The following is a 27597-nucleotide window of genomic DNA, read 5'->3' as shown; positions in this document are numbered from 1 at the left end:
TAGACGTTAAACAAAGACTAGTCACCACAGGAAACCTGCCTAAAGTCTGGACAAGAGTTCTCATGAAGTCCTATTAATTGAGTGGGAGAAAACCACTCAACTATTTTATTAAACAGTTTATTTCATGCAACACAGTTGCTTGCCATTTTTTGTCCAGACTTCAGGTGTGTTTTTTGTTGTAAACTATTCTTATAACTGAAGTAACGTGTATTTGTTTTAGGATTTTTCACACTTTCTTAATAATTTAAAGTTAGAAATCAGTGGTACACATGATTGCTCAATAAATAAGGATTGCAAGTATAATCATAAAAAAATGTTACTTCTAAAACAGACAAATCATGCTCCAGATGTCCAAAAGCAGTATCTGATGCAATGTAGTAGATACGCTTATAGTTTCTCTAACCTCATACTATTATAGTTTATAAATTTTCTCTGCTGCTTCTCGATCTTAGTTATATCATGGTCTTTTTATTGCTTCTCATTTTCACTGATTTTTAGTTATTTATCTTTTGGCTGAGTTTGATATTTGTGGAACACTATTTTGAGTAATAAACTAAATGCAGTTCTATCAAGGGAGGGAGAAAATGCATATCTCCTGAACTGTATTGCATACTGTGATGACAGATCTGCCTTATAAATGGTTTGCTTTAGTACAGAGAATACAACAGGTGCTGCAGCAGAGAAATTGTAAATTAACAGAAATAAGTATGAGTAATATTATAAAGGAGAAATAATTTCATATAATATTTCGTTTTGCCTGATGACTGCATGGATTTCAGTGTCACAAGTATCACTTGCAGTATTATTATAAATGTCTATGGATTTTGTTTCTACCTTAAAGCCAGAGAAACAGTTTCAGAAGTTTGAAGCATCTGATACAGCATCTACCTCTGCTAGTACTTCCACAAGCAAGATTTATGAGTATGCAAAACATGATGCTAAGACAGCTACTTCTTCAGCTGGTATCTACTCTGCTAACTCAGCAAGTTTAGAGGAATTTCCTCCTCCACCACCTGATTTACTACAGACACCAAATGAAACAATGGACTATTTTTCATCTCCTGAGCCATCTGTTTCACCAACAAAGCAAATACTTTCCAAAGATGTATATGCAAAACAAAGAAATTTGTATGAATTAAAACGTTTATACAAGCACATTCACCCAGAAGTAAGGAAAAATCTAGAAAGAAATTATTTTGAAGATGTTACTGAAATGGTATCAGCTGAAGATGAAATAGATGATTTCATCAGAGGAGAAGTACAGAAAGTTAAGTATGTTTTTGAAAATACTGAACATAGTCCGCAAAAGTGTATGAGCCCAGAACGGGAATACCTAGAGTGGGATGAAATACTTAAAGGAGAAGTGCAGTCAATGAGATGGATGTTTGAGAATCAGCCTTTGGACTCCATCAAGGATGAGTCTCCAGACCAAATCAAAGCAAAAGGCATTTCACAGCAAGAAATCATAGCAGGTGGAGATGTTAAATATACAACATGGATGTTTGAAACACAGCCTATTGACACTCTAACTACACATGTTTTAGGTCCTTCAGACAGTGAAGACAAAGTCCCTGACCTAGCTAGAGGTGATGTTCGTACTGCAACTTGGTTGTTTGAAACACAACCATTAGACTCCCTGAATAAGATTTATCAAGAAGGAGATCAGTCATCAGTTAACTCTACCATAAATGATATTGCAGGAGGAAATGTTAAAACTGTAAAATACTTATTTGAAACCCAGCATCTTGATAGCATTCAAAATGTTGATTCAGTGGAAGAAAAAACCTTCCTAATGCTTAAATCTGAACTAGAAGAAATAAAAGGAGATGTGAAAAAAACTACAAAACTATTTGAGACACAGCCACTTTATGTCATTAGAGACAATTCAGGCCAGGTGTTAGAGATTAAAACAGTTAGCAGAGAAGATATTGAAAAAGGAGATGTTAGGACAGCACGATGGATGTTTGAAACTCAACCATTAGATATGATAAATAAGGACACATCACAAGTAAAAGTTGTTTGTGGCATTTCTATGGAGAATGCTAAAGGTGATGTAAATAAAGCTAAGTGGCTTTTTGAAACACATTCTCTGGACACAATCAAAGATGAAACAGAGACAACAGTCAGGGAAAAAGAAGCCATACTGGGTGCAGATGTCCGTAGACAGTGCTGGATTTTTGAAACTCAGCCATGGGATGTTTTAAAGGATAACTCTAATGCAAAACCAGTATCAACAGATGAAATCATAGGTGGTGATGTTCACACTGCAAAGTTTTTGTTTGAAACAATACCGATGGATACTTTAAAAGACAGTTCAGAAGTGGGCAACCTGAACAAGGTTGTGGCATCTGAAGAAGAAAAAGGTGATGTAAGACATCAGAAATGGTTATTTGAGACTCAACCACTTGATCATATAAGAGAAGACAAAAAAGAGTACATAAAAACTGTAAAATTAGAGGAGACTGAAAAGGGATATGTCAGTGACTATAAACATGCTTTTGAAACCATGGACTTAAGCAAACATGACCAAGGTGAGAAAATACAAATTGAAGGTGTTGTCAGTGGAGCGGTAAAGTCAAACAAAGCTCTCTTTGAGTCTTCTCCTTTATATGCTATCCAGGACAGTGCTGGTAAATACCATGAGGTAAAAACTGTAAGGCGAGAGGAAATTTTAAGAGGTGATGTAAGAACCTGCAAATGGATGTTTGAAACAAAGCCCATTGACCAGTTTGATGAGAGCATACAGAAATTTCAAATTATTAAAGGAATTTCCAAGGAGGAAATACAAGCAGGCGATGTTAAAACAGCTAAATGGTTATTTGAAACTCAGCCTCTTGATTCTATTAAATATTTTAGTAATGCTGAAGACATGGAAAGCGAAGCAAACCAAACAACAGAAATCGTTAAAGGAGATGTACAAACATGCCGATGGTTGTTTGAAACTCAGCCAATAGAGTCCCTTTATGAAAAAACAGACACAACATCTAATATCGAAGAAATTCATAAAGGTGATGTTAAAACCTGTACTTGGCTCTTTGAAACCCAGCCACTTGATATGATAAGAGATGACTCAGAAAACACAATTAAAATTCATACAGTGAGTCAAGAGGATATTCAAGGGAGAGATGTTCAGTTAGCAAGATTCCTTTTTGAAACAGAGAACCTCGATCACATACAGGGGGAAGAAGGGAAAGAATTTGGAAGGGTAACAGAAGTTGACATTCAGTCTGGAGATGTTTCCAGAATGAAATATATATTTGAAAACCAGTCGCTTGACAAAATCAGCTCAAATTCAGAAGAAATGCTAATAAAAATGAAGGCTATGCAAAAAGAAGACATTCAAAAGGGCAATGTCTTAAACTGTACTTGGCTTTTTGAGAACCACCCAATTGATGCAATAGCAGAAGATGTCAATGAACAGAAATGTATTCGCAGTGTTACAGATATACAAGGTGGAAATGTTGGGAAAGGATGTTTTATTTTTGAGACATTTTCACTAGATCAGATTAAAGATGGGTCATTTGAAGCTAACACTGCCAGCATAATCTGTAGAGATGAACATGAGAAGGGAAATGTCAAAAATTACACCTTGCTTTTTGAAACTCAGCCACTTTATGCCATTCAAGACAAAGAGGGACATTACCATGAAGTGACAACAGTTAGAAAAGAGGAAGTAATGAGTGGAGATGTTCTTGGAACAAGGTGGTTATTTGAAACAAAGCCATTAGATAGTTTTAATGAAACTGACGAAGTATATGTCATAAAAGCTGTTACACAAGAAGACATTCAAAAAGGGGATGTTTCAACTGCCAGATGGAGGTTTGAAACACAGGCCTTAGATAAAATTTCAGAAGAAAAGAAGATTATACATCATACAGTTGATGATGTACAAGGTGGTGATGTAAAGGCGAACAAACAACTATTTGAATCAGAAGAGCATGATCAATCTAAATATGTGAGAACAGTTAGTGTAAGTGAAATACAGAAAGGTGATGTTCGAACAGCCACCTGGTTATTTGAAACCCACACTGTCAATGACATTAGAGGAGACAGTTCAGATTACAAAGAGATAAAGACAGTTAAAAAAGAAGATGTACTAAAAGGTGATGTCCAGCAGTCAATATGGCTATTTGAAAAACAGCCTTTAGACACCATAAAGGACAGTTCTGAAAGTGAAACATATGCAACAGCTAAAGAAGAAGTACCTCATGCTGATGTGAAGACAACCACATGGCTTTTTGAGACAACTCCTTTTCATGAATTCAATGAAAGCAAAGTTGAAAGACAAGAAATCTTGGGGAAAAATATAAAACAAACACTGCATGAGCTCTATGGTCATAAAGTAATTCAATCTCATGGTATCATAATTGAAGCTGATGAGGTAGGAGATGTAAGAATGGCAAAATACAAACTAATGAATCAGGAAACACCAGAAATACAAAGAGAAGATTTAATTCAAGTAAACCTTCAACAGATAATAATGGAACTGCTCTCTAAAACAGAGTCCACTGAGCGAACGGTCTTGATAAATGAAGAAGAGAAGGGTAATGTCAATTCAACTATAGACCAGTTGTTAAACAGTTCAATAGATTACAGATCTGAAAGACAGGAGGTCTTAAAAGGTGATATACAACAAGCAATTGAAAGTCTCTTTAATGAAGACAGTTCTGTGAAAAAGGGAATTCTAATTCAGGAAGATGAAAGGGGGGATGTCAAAATGACCATTTACTCATTGCTTAATGCACAGGATACAATTGAGATACCGCATGATGAAATAATAAGGGGTGACATTAAACGTACTATTTATAGTCTTATGAATTCTGCACAAAACAGAAGTTCTTCAGAGAAATGTAAAATAGATGAATCTGAACGGGGAAATGTACAATTTTACACAACATGCATTGAATCTGGAGCATTAGACTATCTAAAACTTCTTCAACAAGGGTCAGACGAAACACTAGAAGGTGAAAAACAAGACGAGGAAATAATTGGTGGGGATGTTGAAGGCACAAAGTTGATGCTGAGGAAACAGCACATGCAGGTTGAGCGAACAGTTACTGATGCTGATATACTTCCTGGAGATGTGTCTAACACTGTTAAGATTTTTATGACAGAACCACAGGCTATCACTAATAACAACAAGGAGGAAGTTGTAAAGGGCGATTTAAAAACAACACTGGAAATGCTTAGCCAGTCAGCAAATCAAACAGCTGCGATAGAGAAGGAAGAAATTGTCAAAGCAGATATTACTGCAACATTAAAAATGCTTGAGGAAGCAAAACAACAAGTCAAAGAAATCGAAAAACCAGAGGTTATTCCAGGTGATATTAAAAGATCAATACAGTCTTTAGAAAAGGCAGTAACTTCAAAAGGAGACGTTTTCAAGAAAGACATAGTCCATACTGATCTAGAAGCAACTCTGAAATCATTGAGTGAGGCACAGAATGTTCAAAAAGAAATAGAAAAGGAAGAAATAATCAAGGGGGATATTCAGACAACAATGCAAAGCCTGCTTCATGCCTCTACAGAAAAGAAGTCAACACACCATCAAGTAACTATTCAAGGTGATGTAAGAGCTACCATTCAGAGTCAATCTGAAGATGAAACTCATGACAAGAGAAGTTTGGAAAAGGAAAGTATTCCTAAGGTAGATACGCAAGCCACCACAAAGAATCCTACACAAGTTCAAGGACTTGCAGACCATCATGCTATTTTTGCAGATACAGGGAAGAAGTATAAAAGACATATGTTAAGTCCAAAGCACAAGAGCAGCATTCCTGTCTATGAAAAAGTTGATGATGTCATAAAGCACGACATACAAGAAAAAGTGAAATTCCACGCGGAACAGCTTGAAGGACTTACGTCAGACACTTCTTCTGCTCTTAAGAAAGTAACAAAGAAGGAGAATGTTGGGAAAAGTGAGACTTCAAAAATAAGTAGTATGTCAAGTGTACAAAGGCCAAAGGAGCAAAGCATAATAGTAAGTCCGACTCATACTGAATTATCACCTGGTACCCATAAAACTAAAGGAAAACCAATTTTAATGCATCAGTCTGAAGTAACTCAGCAGATGACAGTTTCATCAGAAACATACCAGCCGAAGAAATCCAAAAATATCTCTCACAGTAATGCCAAAACAGTAACAGAAACAGTTAAAGAAACACATAGCCCAAAGAAACAGGTTGGCAAAAATGCTATTAATGTCAAAGAGAAAGAATCTCAGCAGTCAGTGGACAGTTCATTATCTAAGACAGAGGTGTTCATGTCTAACAAAAAACAAGAATTGAGGTCTTCAAAAGAAGTACATGAAACAAAAATCAAACCAACGCCAAAGTATGAATCAACTAAGCAGAATATAAAAGCAGCTGTAAGTGGGATAGAAAAATCAAAAATGGAAGCTGGAAAAAGAAATATAAAATCTCAAGAAATTACTAAGAAGGAAGTGAACCCAGTAATTGTGAAGAAAGAAAAAACAGAAATTCATTTTCCACCACCACCTCCATCCCCTCCTCCTTCCCTTCATATGTTTGAAGCTGACTTGCCTCTTCCTCCTCCCCCTCCACCATCTCTAGATTCAGATGTTCACCTATTTGCTTCTCAGACGCATATAGAAGAAAGGAAGTATGAACATGAGTCCTTCCCTCCTCCTCCACCACCAGTTGATGGAATGAAACCTGAAACTGAATTTTTAGCTCCTCCTCTTCCTCCTCCCCCACCACCATCTCCTGCTGTTACTGAGCTTCTGCAGAAAACAGAATCATATGCAAAATCTCAAACCTGGAGCGAAAAGCAAGCAAAATCTTTACCACAACTAAGTAAAAAAGTACCTGCTGGGAAGCAAATAGTAAAGCCAAGTAAAATTCCTCAAGCAAAAACTGTTTCGAAGCCTGACTTTTTAAAATCAGTAGAAAAAGCAAACACTAAAGATTCTTTTGATGCAAAAGCAGATTCTTTAATTGCTTTTTCTTCCAAAGAAGCTCTGCAAACTGTGAGTCATGAAATAACTACTGAAGTGATGCATTCAGTGGCATTAGATACTAAAAAAGATGACCTAAAACAACATGATCCGAAACATGAGATGAAGCAAATGAAAGTAGATTCCCAAACCTTGCAGTCATCTTCACAACCTCAACTCCCTAAGCCGATTTCAAGGGTAACACAGCAAGAAACTACTCTAGTGAAAAAAGCAGTTACGTCCCAAACAAGACTACCTTCACCCACAGTGGAAATGCCACAAATGAAATCAAAAACTTATGTTAGAAAATTTAAAACCCCATTAATGATTGCTGAAGAGAACTATAGAAAGCAACGTGAAGAGGCAGAAAAAATGAAGACTAAAGTTTCTTACAGTATGTCTGAAAATGTGCAGGAGAGCGAAGAAAGCACAACCCATAAAGAATTTGAAGGTATTTTACCAGCAGAGGAGATAAAGGATATGCAAAGTAGCAAAAGTGACATCAATTCCTCCTCCACTTTGAGCAGAGAAATTTTAAGCACTCAGGTTGTCAAACAAGCACCAGAAAAAAAAGTATCCGAACAGCAGCCCCTTGCAACTCTGGTTGTGTCATCTGCCGCTGAGCAACTAGAAGGTATCTTGAAGACATGTTCAGAAAAAAAGAGTACAAAAGAAGACATAGTGCAGAGTTTTAAACATTTTACAGAACACATCGATACTTGTGAAAAAGAACATACCTATGTTACAGAGCACATCAATACAACCCAGCCAATAAAACCACCTGAGCAATCAGCAGCACATAAAATTAAAACAATTTCCCCTAAACTGAAGGTTAAAACTGTAAAACTCCCAGTGACTGATCAAAATATTTCACTCACTAAGGAGCATGAACTACAGAAAAAATTAATAAGACCGATTCAGGGTAAAACTTCAACTATACAGCAGAGTGAAGAAAAGCAGATAGGGCAGATGAGCGGTACAGATGATTTAAAACAAGATGTCATCGCGGAATATCAACATAAGCTTACTAGCAAAGGTGAGCAGCTTGTGACTGAAACTATAGAAAGGAAACTTGAAGTTACTTCAGGCCACAAAGCTTCTTCTGATAAAATATATAATCTGAAAGGGAAAGAGCAAGTTTGTAAGAAAATAAGTGATGAAAAGGAATATAGAACCATGCTGCCCAAGCAAGAAGTAATTAAGCAAGATGAAGTCCAGATTCATGGACAACAAATAAATATGCAAAAAGAACAGAAAAACATTATACATGGAAAGCAGGAACAAAGTAAAGAAGTACATAAAAAGGTGGATATGCAGAATATAGTTAAAGAAAATGAAAAACATATAAATGCTTATGAGCAGAGAGGTGTTGCCGAAAGACAGACTCAACAAAAAATTCAGTCAAAGACAAAGACCAAAATCAAAGATGATGCCACAAGCAAAGTATCAAATGAGAGGGAGGTACCATTGAAAACAGCAAGCTTAAAAGATGAAATTAGTGTAGGCCAACATCATGGTTCAGAACAAAAACAGAATGCAAGGATAGAAGAAAAAGATAAAATAGATATAGTTGACAAACTAAGGCAGCGAGCAGAACTGCAGCAGATTTTGTCTCGTCTGAAAGAATATGAAACAGGTTGCACTAAGGCTACCATAACAGCAATGAATATATTCCTGAGTGGGATTCCAACATGGCTACTTGATAAAGAAGAGCATATGGATATATTGCATACTGAAGGCAGTGAATCCACTGAGAAAATTAAAGAAAAACTGGAATACATTAGAAATAAGGCAAAAACAAAGCTTGATTACATTGAAGAAGCTATACAAAATGTTATGGTGTCAAAGACAGTTCTAAAACCTGAGAAAGAATCAAGTAAGAATGCTGTAAAGACATATGAGAAAAGTAAAATTAGTTGTGACTTAGACAAACAATCTATGCAAAAGAAATGCGAGATTATAGAAGAGAAAATTATACAACATGAAACTAAACACAGAGATTTTCAAACAGTGATGCAAACAGAACAAAGATCATCTTCTCCTTCATTAAAAATGCGTTCACCATCTCCAACTTATATTACAATTGAATCCGTTGCTAGACGTGCGGAGTCTTCTCAGGGAACAAGTGCCTCCCCAACACCACATGTTCAGAGAGAAGCAACACCTCCTCCACCACCACCTCGCAGATCAGAGACACCCGTATCAAGAGTGCATAGATCTTCTACATCTCCCTCTCCTACAAGAAGTCGGACTGAGCAACTTGCAAAATTAAAAGATACCACAGCTAAGCTATCTCAAGGGGCATCACAAAATCGACCTCCAACACCTGTACAGGTCACAGAAAAAAAGTCTGAAATTATTCAGTCTCCTGCATCCCTTCGTAGGCAGCTGAAAATTGAAAGTCATGTTATAGAAACTGCATCAACAGCAACAGCACCAGTAAGTGATTCCGAAATAACATATGGCTTAGTAAAGGATATCAAAGAAATATTTGAGGAAGCCAGGAGAACAGAGGAAAACAGAACATATGGGCGTAAAACGCCTATAGATATTCCAGAACGCTTAGGTCCAGATAATGATGAGCCAGATGAAACCCCATCAAAGCAAACTTCTGATATGCCCAAAATCGATCTGTCAGAGCTTGTAGATAAGTTTGAAAAACCAAGAGAAAAGTTATATGGCAGAAAGGAGCCATTTCCAGTGAATGAAAGATTAGCAAGTGACAGTGAAGAGGACATTGAGAAAAAACAAGGTAATGTTGATCAAATTCCAACATTTGATCTAAAATCTGTCCGAAGCAAGTTTGAAAGCACCAGTCAGAGACAGCAAATAAAACCAGAGAAGAAAAAAGTAGGTGCTGAACAAAAACAATTGATTTCTGATGATAACAAAAGCTTGCAAGACTTGAAAGGCAATTATTATGAGTGGCATGACAGTGTCATAAAGGAGGATTTGTTTCGTACGCAAACATCACCACAGATGGTACACAAAAAGATAAGCGATACTGGAAGGTCATCTCCACTGCATTCATACTCTGAAAGAAGATCAGCACATGAACAGTCTGCAGGTTCTGCTAAACAAAGAAGCCAGATAGCTGGGTCACACTCTGCGACAGCAATAAGTTCCAGAGGCGGAGAACCAACAGCCAATTATAGGTATGCACCTCCTTCTTATGAGGATGTAATTTCTGGACACATGCTGGATATCTCTGCAGATGAGTCAACAGAGGAGCTTCTTAGGAATTTTCAAAGGACATGGCAGGAAAGTGAAAGAGTTTTTAAAAGCCTTGGCTACAAAGTGTCAGACAGTGATGAAACCATAGTACAAAGCAGTTTTCATCAGGAAGGGACATTTATGACTGGTAATTAAGCATGGCAAACACCTGCAATGTACTGCAGTCAACTAATAAGTTGAATGGTCATGAGTAATTGTATAATAACTCAGCAATTAAAATCTAACTTTTTTGTGCTTTCATTTCTTCTAGTGCTTGCATATAAATTTATGTTATGCCTTGATTGATGGTGTGGAAAATGACTAAACAACTACTAATACAGTCCATTTTTGAAAATTAATTTAAAATGTTTAACAGGGATGCTAGTTTTGTATTTTATTTCTGAATTAAAGAGACACAATGGATAGAGGCTGCAAATTTGCTAGCCATACACAAGTCTTTCAAACAATGTTCAGTGTTAGTAGCCCTTTTCATTACAGTTCCCTCTGCAGCCTAATAAATGCTTCCTTGTTTAGTGAGAAGGGGTTCACTTAAAGAGCAGTTGTTGTTGTTTGTATTTCGGCTTTTCCCGGTTAAAGGTCGCCACAGTGGAACTCCGGTCCGCTAATGATTGGCAGTTGTATTTATGGTGTTTAGTCGCCAGCCCGACGCCCAAACTTCAACGCAGGCACGCCCATTCAACGCATGTCTTTCGAACGCCCACTCAACTGCGGGAAGGACATAAAGACTACACACAGAAGGCACTCCCAACCCAAGCCAAGAATCGAATGGGAGAACCTCTTGCTGTGAGGCAACAACGCTAAATATTCCTAATGATTTTAACACCATAATAAACACTGCATTATTTTATAATTTGACCTGTAACTTGAAAATGCTTCACTAGTACCATATTGGGATGCATACAAAAGTACTCAAATAATGGCTGGAAGGTGGCCAAGCATATACTTCTAGGATTACTCAGTAACACACATAAGCATAGTTCCAAAAGATTAAGAAGTGTGAATGGTAACGTACTGCCTTAAGGGGGGGGGGGGTGGTATAACAAAATATCTACAGCTGCAACAGACTTAATTCTTTATTGAGTTATCTGATACAGCATATTCTCCCCATAGAAATATTTTGAATTACCTATAGTTTAACAATGTAGAAGATAGGACAGCCCACTGGGCAGCAGCAGAAATGTTAAATTAGACACCTCTGGTGATTTTCTTTAGCCGGATCACAAACATTGCATGAGAAAAATGATATGGTTTTATTTTAGCAATGAGGTTGTCTCAGTTTTGTTTATTATACAGTAAATGGAAAACTCATTTAAGACCAATATCTTACTAATATTGCAAGGAAGCTGGAAGAACATGAAGGGTTAGCAGATGCTAGCAAAGACTGATGAAAGAGGGTGACCAAAAATGGAAAACATATATCTACGCCAAACCTTCAGTACTTTTTTATTAAGAACGTCTGAGAGGACTTTCAGAAAATCAGTTTGCACGCACACACACACACACACACACACACACACACACACACACACACACACACACACACACACACGCACACACACACACACACACACACACACACACGCACACACACAAAATGTGGGACAGAGATGATGAATAGCTGTGACTAGTACATTATTAACACGTGGTGGTTGAAAAGTTTGTTTAAAATTTGAAAAATGAGCTTCATGCAAAAGTGTAAGAGAGGCAGGACAAAATTATAATATTTACTAGTGTTCACAACTAGGGGGCATGGGAAACATGCTGTTCAAAATACATTTTCTCATATAAGTTCAGTAACATATTACCATTAAAAAATGGGGCCAGTCAGACTCATTTAGTTTAGTAAGTTTACAGATGAGCAGCCATATGTATTATAGAAGGAGTAAAGACTCAGCAACATTAATGGGGAGGGGGATTCCAAAACATTTACATTTTAGAAGCAAATAAAGTAGTCTATGTGACAGGGAATTGTTTAGCTGTAAATCTGGCAAGCAGTCTTGTTTGTAATGGATGTGAAAAGTGGATTTTGTTGATGGGTATGGTAGCAACCGATCAGTTCTTATGTTGGAATGAAGTATTCTGATGTTGAAATGAAGTCCTTCAGCAATCTGCCATTTTAGTTATGTATTTACTTTGAACAGCTGGACAGATTCAAGGGCCATCACATAAAAATGAGTTCACCAGTAGTTAAAAATGTATACAAAGACATCTACGGCATGACTGAAAGTGTGCACCTTGCCCTCACACAGTAATGTTAGGTAAGTAGACAGTGAGACAATGACAGTGTACACCTACAAGAACTAGGAGCAACACTAACCCAATATCTAAATATTTATTAAGGTATACATACTAAGGGGGGGGCCTTGTTTTTTTTTTTGGTTTGTTTAGTGACATAAGACTCCATGTAAACTAATTAATTAATAATTATGTAAAAACTTTAGCTAGGAGAGTTTTCATTCCCAAAAATGTATTGCTGATTGCCTTATCTACTTAGCTTTAAAAATGTACAGCTAAGGACTCGTGCACTGTTTTTGCTCATCACATAGGGCATGAAGGTTCATGTACTGAGTGTAAGTGAGACATGCCACAGTTTAGTTAAGACGTGCTTTTTGTAACAAATGCATGTTATATACTTCCCAACTGAAAGTGAAAATCATATACACATACCTGTAAGAGTTCTGTGAATAGTAACATTTTAGATTTTGCATTGCTTCTTCGCCAGACAGTTGTGAAAAGTTCAAACTTGATGGTGATTAGTAGAACTATTGCTAATAAATGTTTTCACAAAGATAGCAACTTATTTTAATTTAAGTATTTTGTGCAGTTATAAGAGTAATGTTTATAACAATATCAGAGTTTGAATGCGTGTGTCACTATTCGCATTTCCTAGCTGGCATGTCACCTGCCTATATACTGTATTACAAAAATAAATTAAATCTCACTAGAGGATCCAATAGAAACACATCAATTAATGGATATCACATCTTCATTTTACACTCTGAAGGCAGAAATAGAGGGGTTATGTTTCTTTTCCACTGTTTGCCACCTGCAAGGGACAGCAAATAACTGCAGAAGAGGAGGCAACATTTATTTATTTATTTATTGTTTTGTGTGGCACAAAGAAAAAAAAAAGTCTGTCCTTTCAGGGGCTCTGTTTCCTCTCAGTATGTTGACTTAGGACTGTCTATTATGGAATTTAGCCTACAATGTCTGTATATATTAAACATATAGCAGCCCTGATAGTGCAAAACAGTACTTCCCATTTGACCAAGGGCAAGATACAGGAAGGCTTCCCCTTTGTTTTGGTGAGAATCAACCAGCTAAGATTCATCTGGATTAAACAAACTAGTCTTAGCTTCAGCATAATTTAAAATATTATAAAAATAATAAATAAAACAAGAATCAAACGGAGTAAATGCTCTACAACGGACAGCAAGAAGAATCCAAATAAAAAACAGTAATGTCCGTAGAGCAAAACAATGGAGAGAAAACCAATAATTCCAAGGTATACTCTGTCCAATGCAGCAATGAATCCCAAAACTTCTGTAGAATAAAAATCAGGTTTATTCGAATAGAACGTGGTGAGCGCTTTCGCTGGAATAGCTTCTTCAGACCAAATTACAAATCATTCCACAATGTAGACAGTTTATATATAAAAAAAGGCGCCAAAAATGACATGGCTTAAAGAAATATTCCTTAAAAACAACTCATAAAAAATATCACTTAAAAAATATATATTTGTATAAAAATGTGCATCAAATTACAAAAATACAATACCTAAAATATTTCATTTCATTTAGAAGCCTTGAGTCTCCTGGATTTTAACAATGGACGTAGGGGAACCTTGCCATTAATACCAGGTGGTACATCCGCTCTAAATAGGTTCTATTCAGATGATGGCATTGCATCATCATCCCCAGATAATATTATACCTGGGAATGAAGTTATTTTTCCCATTTATTACACTAAGGACGTAGGCACTATTAAAGATGTATTCACCAAACATTGGCATGTTTTGTCAGTAGATCCTACCATTAGAAGACTTATTGGTGAACGCCCAAGATTTGTTTATCGTAACAAAAAGAACATTAAACAATTGTTATGCTATCCAAATATCAGCACCACTGGATCATTCACAGATGAACCACACATGGTACCATGTCACAGGTGCAACTTTTGCAATTACATTCTTAGTGATCCCATGTTTAGGTATCCTTATGGGAAAGGTAGCTACGTGATACGTGTTGCAGGCAGTTGCCAGTCCAAGGATGTGGTATATTTGGCATCCTGTACCTCTTGCCCAGCCTATTATGTAGGCAAGACCAATCGGGTATTGAGAGACAGGATACGCGAACATGCCTATCACATTAGGAAAGGAAACATCTCAAATGCACTTGCCAAGCACACTATGGAATGTGGTCCCAACCATGAATTTAGGTTTAGGATACTTGAACAAATTTCCAGGACACATAGGAGGGGAGATGTTGAGAATTATACAGAGATCCGTGAGATAAATTGGATAATCAAATTTAGAGCGGATGTACCACCTGGTATTAATGGCAAGGTTCCCCTACGTCCATTGTTAAAATCCAGGAGACTCAAGGCTTCTAAATGAAATGAAATATTTTATGTATTGTATTTTTGTAATTTGATGCACATTTTTATACAAATATATATTTTTTAAGTGATATTTTTTATGAGTTGTTTTTAAGGAATATTTCTTTAAGCCATGTCATTTTTGGCGCCTTTTTTTATATATAAACTGTCTACATTGTGGAATGATTTGTAATTTGGTCTGAAGAAGCTATTCCAGCAAAAGCGCTCACCACGTTCTATTCGAATAAACCTGATTTTTATTCTACAGAAGTTTTGGGATTCATTGCTGCATTGGACAGAGTATACCTTGGAATTATTGGTTTTCTCTCCATTGTTTTGCTCTACAGACATTACTGTTTTTTATTTGGATTATAAAAATAATAGTTTTGCAGAAGTGCAATCTCCCTGCTCCCCCAGTGTGGGTGATGGGGCATTGCCCGATGCCTTATTTAGTTATATATTGCAACTCTAAGGTTGCATAACCATGGAAAAAAAACAATAACATTTAAATCATTGCTGATGAACAAACCGGAACTGTATCAATAGTTATTGAAGCTGTGATCAAAGTTCCAATTTGGTAATTAAAATGATGAGTTGAAACTCATTCAAGTTAAATCAGAACAAGTGCAGGGAAACCTTAATCACTTTAATAGTTACAGAGTCTCCTGCTGCTCTTAGCCAAAAATGTTAAGATTTCATACATTGGAGACCTGTCAGATATTCAGTGCATGCAGCTAAGTGAGCTGTTACCCAGCAAGCTCTGTTTCTTAAAGGCTTAATAGCTACTGTAAACTGTACATAAAAGCCTTTGTGCCTGCAGAATACACAACAGAAAGATGGTTTGCCCTTAGTAAAAAAAAAGCAGCGCAGAAACATGACTTGGATGTTAGGTCAGTGACATGCACAGTCTTATGTCTACTATTTCATCTTTACTGCATAGCTGTTATTCCTGTCATTATTGAAATGGTGAACTTTCATTGAGTAGTTTCAGTGATATGTAGGACTAGAATATTACTCAAATGATGGGTTGCACAGTGGTTAACAATGCTGCCTCAAAGTGCTTATGTTTGTGATTCGGTACCTGACTTCAGTGCCTTTTGTGGTAGGTCTGCTTGCATGTACTTTATGGGTGTGTGTGGCTCTTTGCTTGGAGCTCTGATTTCTTCCTACAGTCCAAAGACATGCAGAAAAATGAACTGATGGGCTTCAGATTTCCCATGATTTGCATAGTTACATTTTTATTAAAGCTGAACTATAATACAGAGGGAAGGAACATTGAAAAGAAAAGGAATGGAAAGAAAGAGGAGTCCCAGTCAGACAAAGCAAACAAATTAAAAAATAAATAAATAACTACTTTGTGTCAGTATCTCGTTCGATTCTCGGCTGGAGCGCCTTCTTTGCAGAGTCTGCATGTTCTCCCCACAGTTGAGTGAATTTAAAGACATGCAAGTTGGTGCAAGCATGTGTGGGTGTGCCTTCTTTGAAAGTTGGGCACCGGGCTGGCAACTTGACACCATAAAAATTCACCCCCAATCATTAGCGGACCGGAGTTTTGTTATGGTGACCCCTAACCGGGAAAAGCCGAAAGACATTTTTTTAGTATCCATTCACATTACTTATACTATACAGTATAAACAGGGCAACAGCTATTTATAAAGATGTCTACAAAGTCATTTTAAAAATGACTAAGCTGCAGACATCTGAATTCCTACATTTTTAATGTTTACACATAGAAGGTTACGTTTTTTTACACTTATGTGTGTTTGTGTGTGTGTGTGTTTATGTGTGTATTTATTATCTGTGATATTAAACTGAAATTTATAATTGCGGTTAGCAGAATCACAAATTGTTCTGGTCAGACAGGATGAATTGTACTTTTCTGATACAATGTGATTCACATTTATGCACAATTTGCAGAACAATGACCCACATTAAGATAATATGCATGACTGCTACTTAAGTGAGTAGTTTAAAAAAAATGATTAGCTGAGTGCCCTAACATAATGTACAATTAAGTAGGACAGGGACCTGTTAGAAATAATACAGGCACATCACCTGCATGCAGATGAGCATAGACAGACAGAACAGACAGTCAGAAAGGCAGACAAAGAAATTTTCAAATACACGTGCGTGCACATGCGCGCACACACACACACACACACACACACACACACACACACACACACACACACACACACACACACACACTCTGACATATGCACACATCTAATGACAGCACATTATGCATCCATGTTCTCCTCATCCTTACTAGCACAGATATACATTCAAACCATAGACAATCAGAATAGCTGCTCATGAAATCCCACAATATATACTCAGACACATGTATATGCACACATACACACGCACACCAGCATAATATGTATGTAAAATCTTTTTTTTTGTGACTTTGCATAATACACATCTCTTTGTGAATGCAATACATAGTTCCTGCTTTCATTTGATTTGAAACTTTGCCAAACAAACTTACCTCATTTTTTTTTTAAAGTATGGAAAGCTAATCAGCCACAGATAGTCATTCCCCCATCGCCTGGAAATACACGTCACTCCCTGGACTTGTGGCATAGATAGAGTCACAAAACTGTAAGACCAATGCCAAGATTCATATTCATCATGACAAAGAACTGTAAAAATATATTGGGCCATTACATAGTCCAATGACTTTTTAAAAGTAATCTATAAGAATAATCAAAATTTAAGAAACTGAGAGCAAATTTCTGATAGTTACTTGAATTGAGTCTGTTTCCACACAGAATCATATGATGGATCTTGCCAGGAAAACATAATTTTCCATGTTGACACAGAAGTGTGCAGGCAAACATGAAAGGCAGGCCTATTTTTTCTTCCACAGGTGCAAGTGTGTGTGCAAGTGAGTGGTACGAATGAACTGCCATGGCAGGGCTAGCCACCTGGCAGTGTAAACCTTGGCTTGTGATGATTGTCACTGTTGAAGTGACACCCCAATGCCATGTGCAAAAATGGAAAAAGGGGTAGAGGATGAATGGATGGATGACTGTGAACCCTTTTTTAAATTCCATAACCAAATCTAGTCTGTCATAATAAAGCCTAACTAAAGGTTATGACAGCTTTAGTCTACCATGCTAAAGTACTCATGCCAACATCCATTCATTTAACCATAGCTAGATCTTTACTACTACCCAGCCTCTCCTAAACAGAAATTCTGTTCAGATTTCTAAGCTCCAATCTAACCACATAATTGCAACAGGCCTAATGCAGAGTATCTAGCTTCTTTCAGGTCACAAAATAACTACCCATCACTGCTTATCCCTCATGCACATCCATTAACCAGCTTTTTAGTAGGAACCACTTTTTTAAGTTTTTTAAGTTCCATAAGCTCTTATATCACCATAACAAATGTTGTACTTTGTTTAAATATGTGAATTTACATGCTGCTACATGTAGTCCATGTTCAGCCAATCAGTATTTAACCCAAAGTCTAAATCTCATAACTGGTACTGTCATCCAACTTTTGCAAACATGTTTCAGAGTTATGGAACCACTGTTCCTTGACCTTACCAGGTCAGTTAGTAACATCCCTTCAAAAAAAAAACAAACAAACAAAAAAAACAAAACAAAGGTACTACAGACTTATTTTCTCATTTGTTCCTGTAACTAACTGCTGTATTACTTAAACTACACTCCTTCTCTATCTAGTGTCTGATCTCCAGATTCAACTTCCTATCACATTTCCATAGTTTGTCTTATAACTGTGGGGCCTTCAGCCTCCAGAACATATATCCTACTGTTCATGTCTGCCTTTGGTTCCTGTTGTAGATATGCCTCCATCTGCCTTTGGGCCTAATTCTAGATATGCCTCCCTATTACTGACAGATCCACTGCATTAATTTAATCCTTAATAGTTTGCATCTTTGGACAAAATGACTGTCCACAACTGTGCCCTGTCATTAAACCCATTATTGAAAATAATGTGCCTTAACATTAACCCTTTCAGAAGTAGTATCTATCTTAAGAAAACAACACCAGATTTGTTAATACTACGTACTGTGAATACTTTTACCATGGACCTTTTTGTCAAACTAATTTGTAAATGCTGCAAATACTATGTGCATTTTTTATTTATTTTTTATTTTACATTTGTTGACCGGGAATTTTTGTTATATCATAGCTGTTATACTGTATGAAATTGTTTCTTATCTGAATATGATCTTCTAATCTTCTGTGCCACTTTGTATTTATTTTATTCTGAATTTGTTAACCAGGTCCCACTGGACACATTTCAATCTCAGCCCAGGTAAAACACAATAGATACATGATATTACATACAGACTGTATGACAAAATGCAATATATACACATATAATATCCAAAGTGAATATCATATTTGGCTTGAGGGTATAAAGGCAATTGGTAAAAGACATATGCAGAGGAATTGAAAAAACACAGTAGATACATGCATTATATATATAGAGTGGCATCAGAGTTACCATGCAGAAAGAATCACCTTCAAAAAAAGAGCAAGATATGTAGACAGAAGGGAATAAAGAGGTTAAGTTATTTGAAATGTGCTTTTATTTGTGAATGGAAAATTGGGGTAAGAGGAATGATCTTTAAAAAAAGAAGGGGAGATTCCCACAGTTTGCGACCAAGTACTAAGAAAACATTGTCTGTGCAGTGAAGCCTAACTTGGGAAGATTAGTGGGGAGGACATGAGTGGGAAAGATGTCTAAGGGTGTATATTGGTGCATCTGTGAACAGTTTGGAAGCTAATGGAGGGAATGTGCCATACCTTGAATTCATACAATGAATCCATTGTACCTGTTCTATTACAATGAAATAAATTATAATGGTCATGTCTTGAAACATTTGTATCAAGCGTGTACAGAAAATAGGCAATGTTCAGATCAATTACCCCAGATAATAAATTAATTAAAAACAAATACTCATACATGCATTCATGAATACATGAATAAACGTTACTGGTTTCATGACAATGCAAAGAAAGATAATATGATCTTAGAAAATGTAAGTTACACAGCCTTATACTGGTGAAACTGATAAATGCTAATGAGTGATTTCTGGCAGTGGTATTGTTTAGTGAGCATGTGACTTGAGTACAGGAAAGAGATTGTTCTACCTGTGTGATGCATTGTTTCATTTTGTCTATCCTATCTGTTTATCTACTAATGCTTCACAAACACTCACTAAGCAATATCACTCAGCACAGAAAGTAGAGAAAATTAAGAAATGTAGTGCTGGTCCACTAACAGAAAACAGAAAGACACTGGAGTTCAGAAATATAATTTATTATCAGATTCTGATGCTTATTGGTTTTCAAATGCTTTTTGCTGTCCAATAAATAAATATGCACTTAGTTGTTGGGCACAAGTAGATATTTAAGCACTCTTTCTACATAAATAACTTATTATACCATGATCCCCCCAAAACGTGCACGCTGATTGGCCAGCGTGCCCGTTGTAAATCGAGTTATACTAATGGAAAAAGGTCCGGTCGCCCGGACTTTTTTCCATTAGTATAACTCGTTTTTTTTAAACACTGTCTCGCTATGTTAAATGGGTTTAACATAGCGAGACAGCTTTAAAATAAGCAACGGAGATCTCCGTTGCTTATTTTAAAGCTGTCTCGCCATGTTAAACCCATTTAACATAGAGAGGCAGTGTTTAAAAAGCAACGGAGAAAGCAAGATCTCCATTGCTTTTTAGTGTCTCGCTATGTTAAATGAGTTTAACATAGCGAGACAGTTTAAAATAAGCAACGGAGATGTCCGTTGCTTATTTTAAAACTGTCTCGCTATGTTAAACTCATTTAACATAGCGAGACATAAAAGCAACGGAGATCTTGCTTTCTCCGTTGCTTTTGCTCAACTCTGATGTACCGCGCAGGCGCAGTACATCAGAACTGCCGCGATGCCAAGACATCTGCAGAAGGGCAGTAAACAGGCATTATACTATGCCATTATTTAAGAAAAGTAACAGTTTCTTTTCTTAAATAATGTCATGGTATAATAGCAATAACCACTTCTGGTGTGGGTAATGCTAAATTTACCACGGTTGGCTTTGTTTGGTCCTCGGGCCCTCGGGACCAAACCACGCCAACCGTGGGTAAATTTAGCATTACCCACACCCAGGCGTGGGTTATTGCTACAATAAATCCTGAAGACGGGTTCTGGCTAGCCTGAAAGGCTGAGTAATTGTAAAACCCATGTTGGTGCTATAAAAGGTATTACATCATGTCTGTGTTCCCATGTCTCTGTGTTTTCAGTGCAGACGGTTGATAACAACACAAATGATGCTACAAGTTTTCCGCTCCTGTACATCTGCCTCCCTAAATTACACTTCCTTTTGCTGTCTCACAGTACTGAGGAATTCGCTGGAGGGCTATTGTCCCGGGGGGAGGGGGGGATTGCACCCTACAAAAAGAAAAGAAACATGAAGGAGCAGGTGGTCATACTTCCACAGTGGGCAGGAAAATTAAAAATATGAAAAGAACAACTATTGGATTATTAGATGCCCTTCCTATACCAAATTATATAAGCAGAAAATAAAATGCAAAGTGAAAACCTATTCCATCCAGTTTGCTTCTTTATCTGTCAGGTGAAACAGTTACACATGTGTGATTTGTAAATGGTTTCATCAAATCCACTACATCCAGTGACATTCTTGGAGCATGGAAATCTTCAAAAGAGCAGAACAAAAACATTCTTAGGAACAGAACGTGCTGTCAGTGACATCAGCTGTCATGCATCAGAATATATATTTATATATTCGCCTAAGTAATCAATATTGTTGGACTTTCTCAGTGTTGCTTCTCTCATCACATCTATTCTTCTTTACAAGTTCCTTATACTGTTCTAATATAAGATTCCCATATTGGAGGAATGAAGTGATATAGCTCAGTAGAAATTGAAATGACAAACCACTATCAAATAACTGTCAGATCCCTCCTTCATTTGAAAGTATAATAATTCATCCGTCTATGATTCTCTAGTCAGACTCTCTAGGAAACTGTCTTAGATGGCAAAATATTAAAGGGCTCTTTTGCAAATAAATACATAAATAACCTCCCATTTTAACAAGGATCACATCCACATAATGACTTTAATTTTCTTGTTCTGAGATGTAGCTAGCCTGAACATCCATCCACCTCTTCATTTTCAGTACTTTAACCAGTTCACAGTGAGTGAACCAGATCCTTTCTAAGAAAGAAATGAACATAACTCGGAAAACAATTCTAGCTAACACACACTACATAACTGTACAGTCATAGTCATTCTGTGAACATGTTCCTAGTGACAGTTTGTAGCATAAGTAATTCCTCTAAGAATCTCTACTTATATTTGAATCACAGAACCTTGAACCACACTAGCTGAGACTCAACAGATTGTACATGCTTGAGGGTACTCCTTCTTGTAATGCAAGCAGCTTGAGGGTACCCCTTCTTGTAATGCAAGCAGCTTGAGTGTACCCTTCTTGTAATGCAAGCAGGTGAGGGTACCCCTTCTTGTAATGAGAGCAGATTGAGTGTACCCCTTCTTTTAATGCAAGCAGCTTGATGGTACCCCTTCTTGTAATGCAAGCAGCTTGAGTGTACCTCTTCTTGTAATGTAAGCAGATTGAGAGACCCCTTTTTTTAATGCAAGCAGCTTGAAGATACCCTTCCTTGTAATGCAAGCAGCTTGAGAGTACTCTTCTTGTAATGTATGTACTCCAGCTGCTCCACTTGTGAGCAACTGTGACAAAAAAAATATATATATATATATATATATATATATTTTTTTTTTTTTTCCGGGTACAGGTCCACTGCATTCAGTGTTATCAGTCTGACATGACTGTACATCAGAGAAAGTGACCAAAGACACAGTACTGCCCATCTTGCTCTGTCTCCAAGGCCCACCAATGTCAGACTACCTAAAACTCACTAATTAGTAAGTATATAACAATTTACTCTACAGAGCAGTGACAAGAGCACATAAGCTTATGACATCTTGACAGAATATACTCAATCAAGTGGGAATTGACATTGGGTGTTATCAACAAGTGTCAGTAAGCTGTCTTTTGGGGGATAGTGGAGCCCCTTGTGAAAAGTCCTGCAGAGACAGTGTGTGCATGCATACTCTGCACAGAAGACAGCATACTCAGAAGCAGAACTGAACTGCCAAGCTGTGCGACATGATTGCTTGTAGGAGGTGATGTGACATGATTATATGTATTTGGAGCGGGAGTATAATTCCCTTTCCGCCATGGAATATGATAGATCTCCACTGAGAAAATACATTTTAGTTTTTTAATCCTTTGCTGCTATTTCCTTTGAGGAATTTTTTTTTTCTGTAGCTTCTATTAACTGAAGCAGGGCTTATTGATTCAGACTTTGAGAACTTGTCTTATTGCTATTTTTATTATCCAAGAATTATATTATTATTATTATTCTGTAGTCTTTTAATGCTTGCCACGTTCTGAGGCAACTCCAGCAGTAAGAGTAAATAGTTTGTGACTTTGTGTCACAATATGTTTACACGTAATGGTGCATTCTTGAATCCAGGCTAGCTGCTTTTCCTTCTCCTTCACCTCAAGAGTGCAAGCATTTACAAATACCAGCCTTTATTAAAAAGATCTGATTCTACCACTTATAAAAATCAGCAGTTGTTGACACAAACAAGGTTACATCTAATTATTCTTTCCCCAGTTCGGCAGCTCCAAAAATCATTTCCAGTGACAGTATGAAAAATTTTCCAGAACTGTTTAAAGCTAGTTATACCTTTGGCTGACTTTCTGTTAATGTAACATTTGCAGCTCAGTGCAGCAGTTTTGAATAACACATACATTAATGAATAACAATACTGTAGAAAGAATGTTTTATAACGTTTTCTTTTGTTACACTCCATTGTTTTACTACCATCTTCCTTGATAGTGCATTGATTACAAATGGCCAATTTTCTTCATGTGGTTTACTGCAACCTTTAGCACTGAAACTGGCATTCCTTCTTTCTTTCCTCATCTGAGCTCGGTATAAGTCTTAAAGTCTTAAATGTCCTGTAAACAAAATTGTTTTATGAATAGGCAGGTTTCTAAAGAAAGCAAATGAATAAATGATTAAACCATCAGACACCAATCACACATAATAAAGAGCTGCATTAGAGAGGTCAGAATGGAGTCACTTGTTATGGCTGTAGGCTAGGCCGCCCACTATAAAATAAACTATCTGTCATTATAGACACAAGCTTTAAAATATGTTTCTTTGTTCTATGACAGGGGCTTCCTTGAACACCAGAAAATATTAAAGTTTATCAAAAGTAGATCATTTCTAAGAAGAGGGAAGGACAATTATAAATGTAAAAGGATAAGTGGCCAAACAAAAAGGTACAGACAGACTGGTTTACTGATAGAGCTGTTTCAGCATAATTTCATAATATGCACCCCACATTGTAAACTATTTTGAGAATATAATTACCACATATATTTCAAGAATATTTCCATGAAATATAGTATCTCTGAATGCATATTCACTACCAAACATTTCTGTAAACTTCATTTCCATTAATTCAATTTGTAAAGGAGGCTAACTCCCTCCTTAAACTCACACCGAACTAAGTGCAAATATAGTTGGGGGTTAAAGATGAAACTAACTCCCTTACCAATGGGATTAAATGGAATATCATGTTTGCAGGTCTGGTTAAAGTGGCATACAATGTGAACTTCTTAGGTTATTGTATTCATTTTGTGGGAGGGTGTAGATGTAATCACATTACTCCAGTATTTCTACATGATTGTGGTCAGTGAAATGAAGATGTTTGTAGGCTTCAAAGTCCTGTTATAGACATCCAAAAGACATCACTACTGGATGTGATGCTGGGTATATTGATAAGGATATGCAGAGAATTGTAATGTATTTGGTTTGTAACCTGTACAAGTTAGATTATGTAACTGAGAATATTAGCCATCTGTACTGACAATTTACAATAATTATGGCAGATGTGTTATGTGATTAGCTAAGGCCCTTATTCACATACATACATCTATATTTTTCTAGAAGGAACCACTGAACAGTGACTTGGGTGCATATACAAGATTTGCTAGTTATACATTGCCATCTTTGCAACCCTCGTTTTGTAGATATTGCACAGAAGTTTATGTTCCAATCCAGGTTTTAAATTTTGGCTACATCTTGTACCATTGCTGCTTTTTTACGGACAACATCATAGTATCTTCCGATGACACACTATAGGTTATTCCCACCTTCCATTTTGAAAAGTTAAAGATGAGATGAGTAAGGTGTCGTTTGATCAATACAACACAAGAGATATAACTCAGATTATGGTCATTCTACTTTAAATATCATATATAAGTAGTCTGACAATTAGTGAATATGCATTGCATGTTTTGTGTCACTGTGATGCTGGAAACAGACAAAAAGTGTAACGGTGTGGTGCTTTGCTAAGTGGTTGCATGATATTGTTTTATGTACTGAAATACTAAGGACTTTAATATTTGTGTCAAAACTTTCTGCAGATCACTGTAGATATGAGTTTGTATTGCATGTGTAGCTTGAAAAAAAATCATCTGCCAATAACTATATAAAGATATATATTCTTAATTCCAGAAGATGCAAGTACAAGACAAGGAACTCTGCACACTTTGCCAAAAGACAGTTTACCCTATGGAATGTCTGGTAGCAGACAAGCAGACCTATCATAAGTCCTGTTTCCGTTGTCATCACTGTAACAGTCAACTAAGGTAAAACTCATCTACAAATGTAATGATACTTGTCTGATGAGAGTTAAGTGTTTGTTTGATTTCTAAACATGTGACATTATTTTATTGCTTAACATCTATATACCACTGATCTTTCTAGGTATCAGGCTTTTCATATGCATTGTTTGCCATGAACCTGATGAGTGGGTACAGATGCAGATTAGTATTCCTAGAGGATCTGTTGTAACAAGGATTTAGTATGATGCCTACTCTGTACAAATCCTTTTATTTTCTTTTAATATAGACTCTATCAGTGTTGATTATAGCTTTTGTTATTCATTTTAATTTTCATGTTGACTAAGCATGAGCAGAAACTCATTGTCACAGTGAGAGGGCTGAAGTAATTGCCACACCATGTAATATAGCAGGGTCATCAAAGGCACTGCTCTTTATCTGTAAATTCCCCAACTGTAAGTAACAGTTCAGAGTTTAGAGTTCTGACTGATTTCCTAGCTAATCACTGACTAGTTTTCAGTGTTTTCATTCAATATCGCTTTTTGGTCAATGTAAATAGTCATTCTGCTGGTCATTAAATAGTGCTGCAGTAATTAGCATGGTGTCAATTTCATGGTCTTTGCATAAATTACTTCAGCTAATGTTGAACTTAACTTGAAAGAATCCCCACAATAAATCAATCAATCAATCAATCAATCAATCAATCAATCAATCAATCAGTCAATCCGTCTCTGCTATGATTAACAACCAGTAGAAAGAAACAAATGTGCTACAAGAAACCTGGGGTGCTGCCAATAAAAATAGACCTTGTAGAACAAGTTGACCTCTTTCCTGTTCTTTACTCATCCAGAGAAGGAAATTGTGGTGAGGCAATGAAGGTGTAATAAACAGGCTGGATAAGAGAAGGTGTCCCATTGGTACTCCTGTTTAAAAAATGAATTTTCTTTCCTTCTCATCTCTTATATCTTCCTCTTCTCCCAATCAAGTTATCATGACTTCCAATTTTAACCCAGAATTGTACTTCAATGACTGCATTCATCCAAAGACACTATAAATATCAATAAAATGCAGCAAGATGTACAATTTACATTTTTAAAACTAAACAAATCCACTTCTATCAAAGTCTTCTGTAGTCTACCATCATCACACCTTGCAATATACTACTCAGTGTCAATTTACACTATTTGCTTATACTTACTCATTAAACATATTTGCTCTTCTTTTTAGGTTAAGATATCAGACATAATGAAATCTGATGTAGTCCGCAACAGAACCCCAATATACCACTACATAATGATTTGGGTGTGCTGTTAATTCTTTGTTGTGGTTATTAGCTTCTTTAAAAAAAAATCTTTACTGAATTATCACACATGACACAGGCAATCATACATTTATATAAATGAAAACAAACCATGGTGATATATTTTCAGGTTCCAATACTATAAACAACATATAATATTCTATACAGTCATTGTCAATTAAACATTACACAGCTCACTCAATTCCTGCCTTCCCTTAAACATCATTCCTCCTCCAGAACATTATTCTGCATGTTTTCTTCCCACAATATCCATTTTTCTATGTAATTTGCTACTACCCTTTTCTAAAGATCCCAATTCCAGGTGTTTTTCTTTGTTATTGTATTCACTTCTAGTACAGATGGTTTAGACTGATTTACATTTTCCAGTAATTGCTTTTTTGGCAGCCACCAGAATTAGACTCAGCAAAGCATTACTATGTCTAAACAATTCAGATCCTGTATCACAGCTCAAAAATAAAATAATTTCCTTAGTTACACCAATTTGCTCACCCAGTATTTCTGAAACAGTAGTCTGCAGGGAATTTTTAAAGTCTGCCAACTTGATATACTCCAAAAAAATATATTCCCAATTATATCTTTCTTCCTCATCATATCCCCAACAGTTGCAATCTACTCGAAGAAAAATTATTTGCAGTCTGCCTGGGATATAAAAATACCAATGCAAATACTTCTAAGCAAAAATCCTAAATCGTTTAAACTTTGATGCATATTTGAAAGACATACATATATCCCCCCATTGATTCTTTGTGAATTGCTTTTCCAGTCTCT

At 36.5% G+C, this 27597-nt stretch overlaps 1 protein-coding gene across 3 annotated transcripts in view; it reads left to right on the top strand.

Annotated features, from left to right (window-relative positions):
• The window catches only part of XIRP2 (xin actin binding repeat containing 2), a 1245171-nt gene that overhangs the window by 1144957 nt on the left and 72617 nt on the right, over window positions 1-27597 (top strand). For 2 of the 3 annotated variants that reach the window (XM_044075601.1, XM_044075603.1), the window contains 2 exons: window positions 842-10316; window positions 25402-25535. In XM_044075601.1, the coding sequence (XP_043931536.1) occupies window positions 842-10316; window positions 25402-25496 (9570 nt within the window). In that variant the 3' untranslated portion in view covers window positions 25497-25535. The remainder of the gene's footprint in view (window positions 1-841; window positions 10317-25401; window positions 25536-27597) is intronic. The other variant, XM_044075604.1, reaches the window with a different exon arrangement.

This window comes from Protopterus annectens, chromosome 6.part1, assembly GCF_019279795.1.
Source record: "Protopterus annectens isolate FY-2018-M chromosome 6.part1, PAN1.0, whole genome shotgun sequence".
Taxonomy (NCBI): domain Eukaryota; kingdom Metazoa; phylum Chordata; order Ceratodontiformes; family Protopteridae; genus Protopterus; species Protopterus annectens.
The sequence above is the reverse complement of the archived record's forward strand: the minus strand, read 5'-3'. Positions and strand labels throughout refer to the sequence as shown.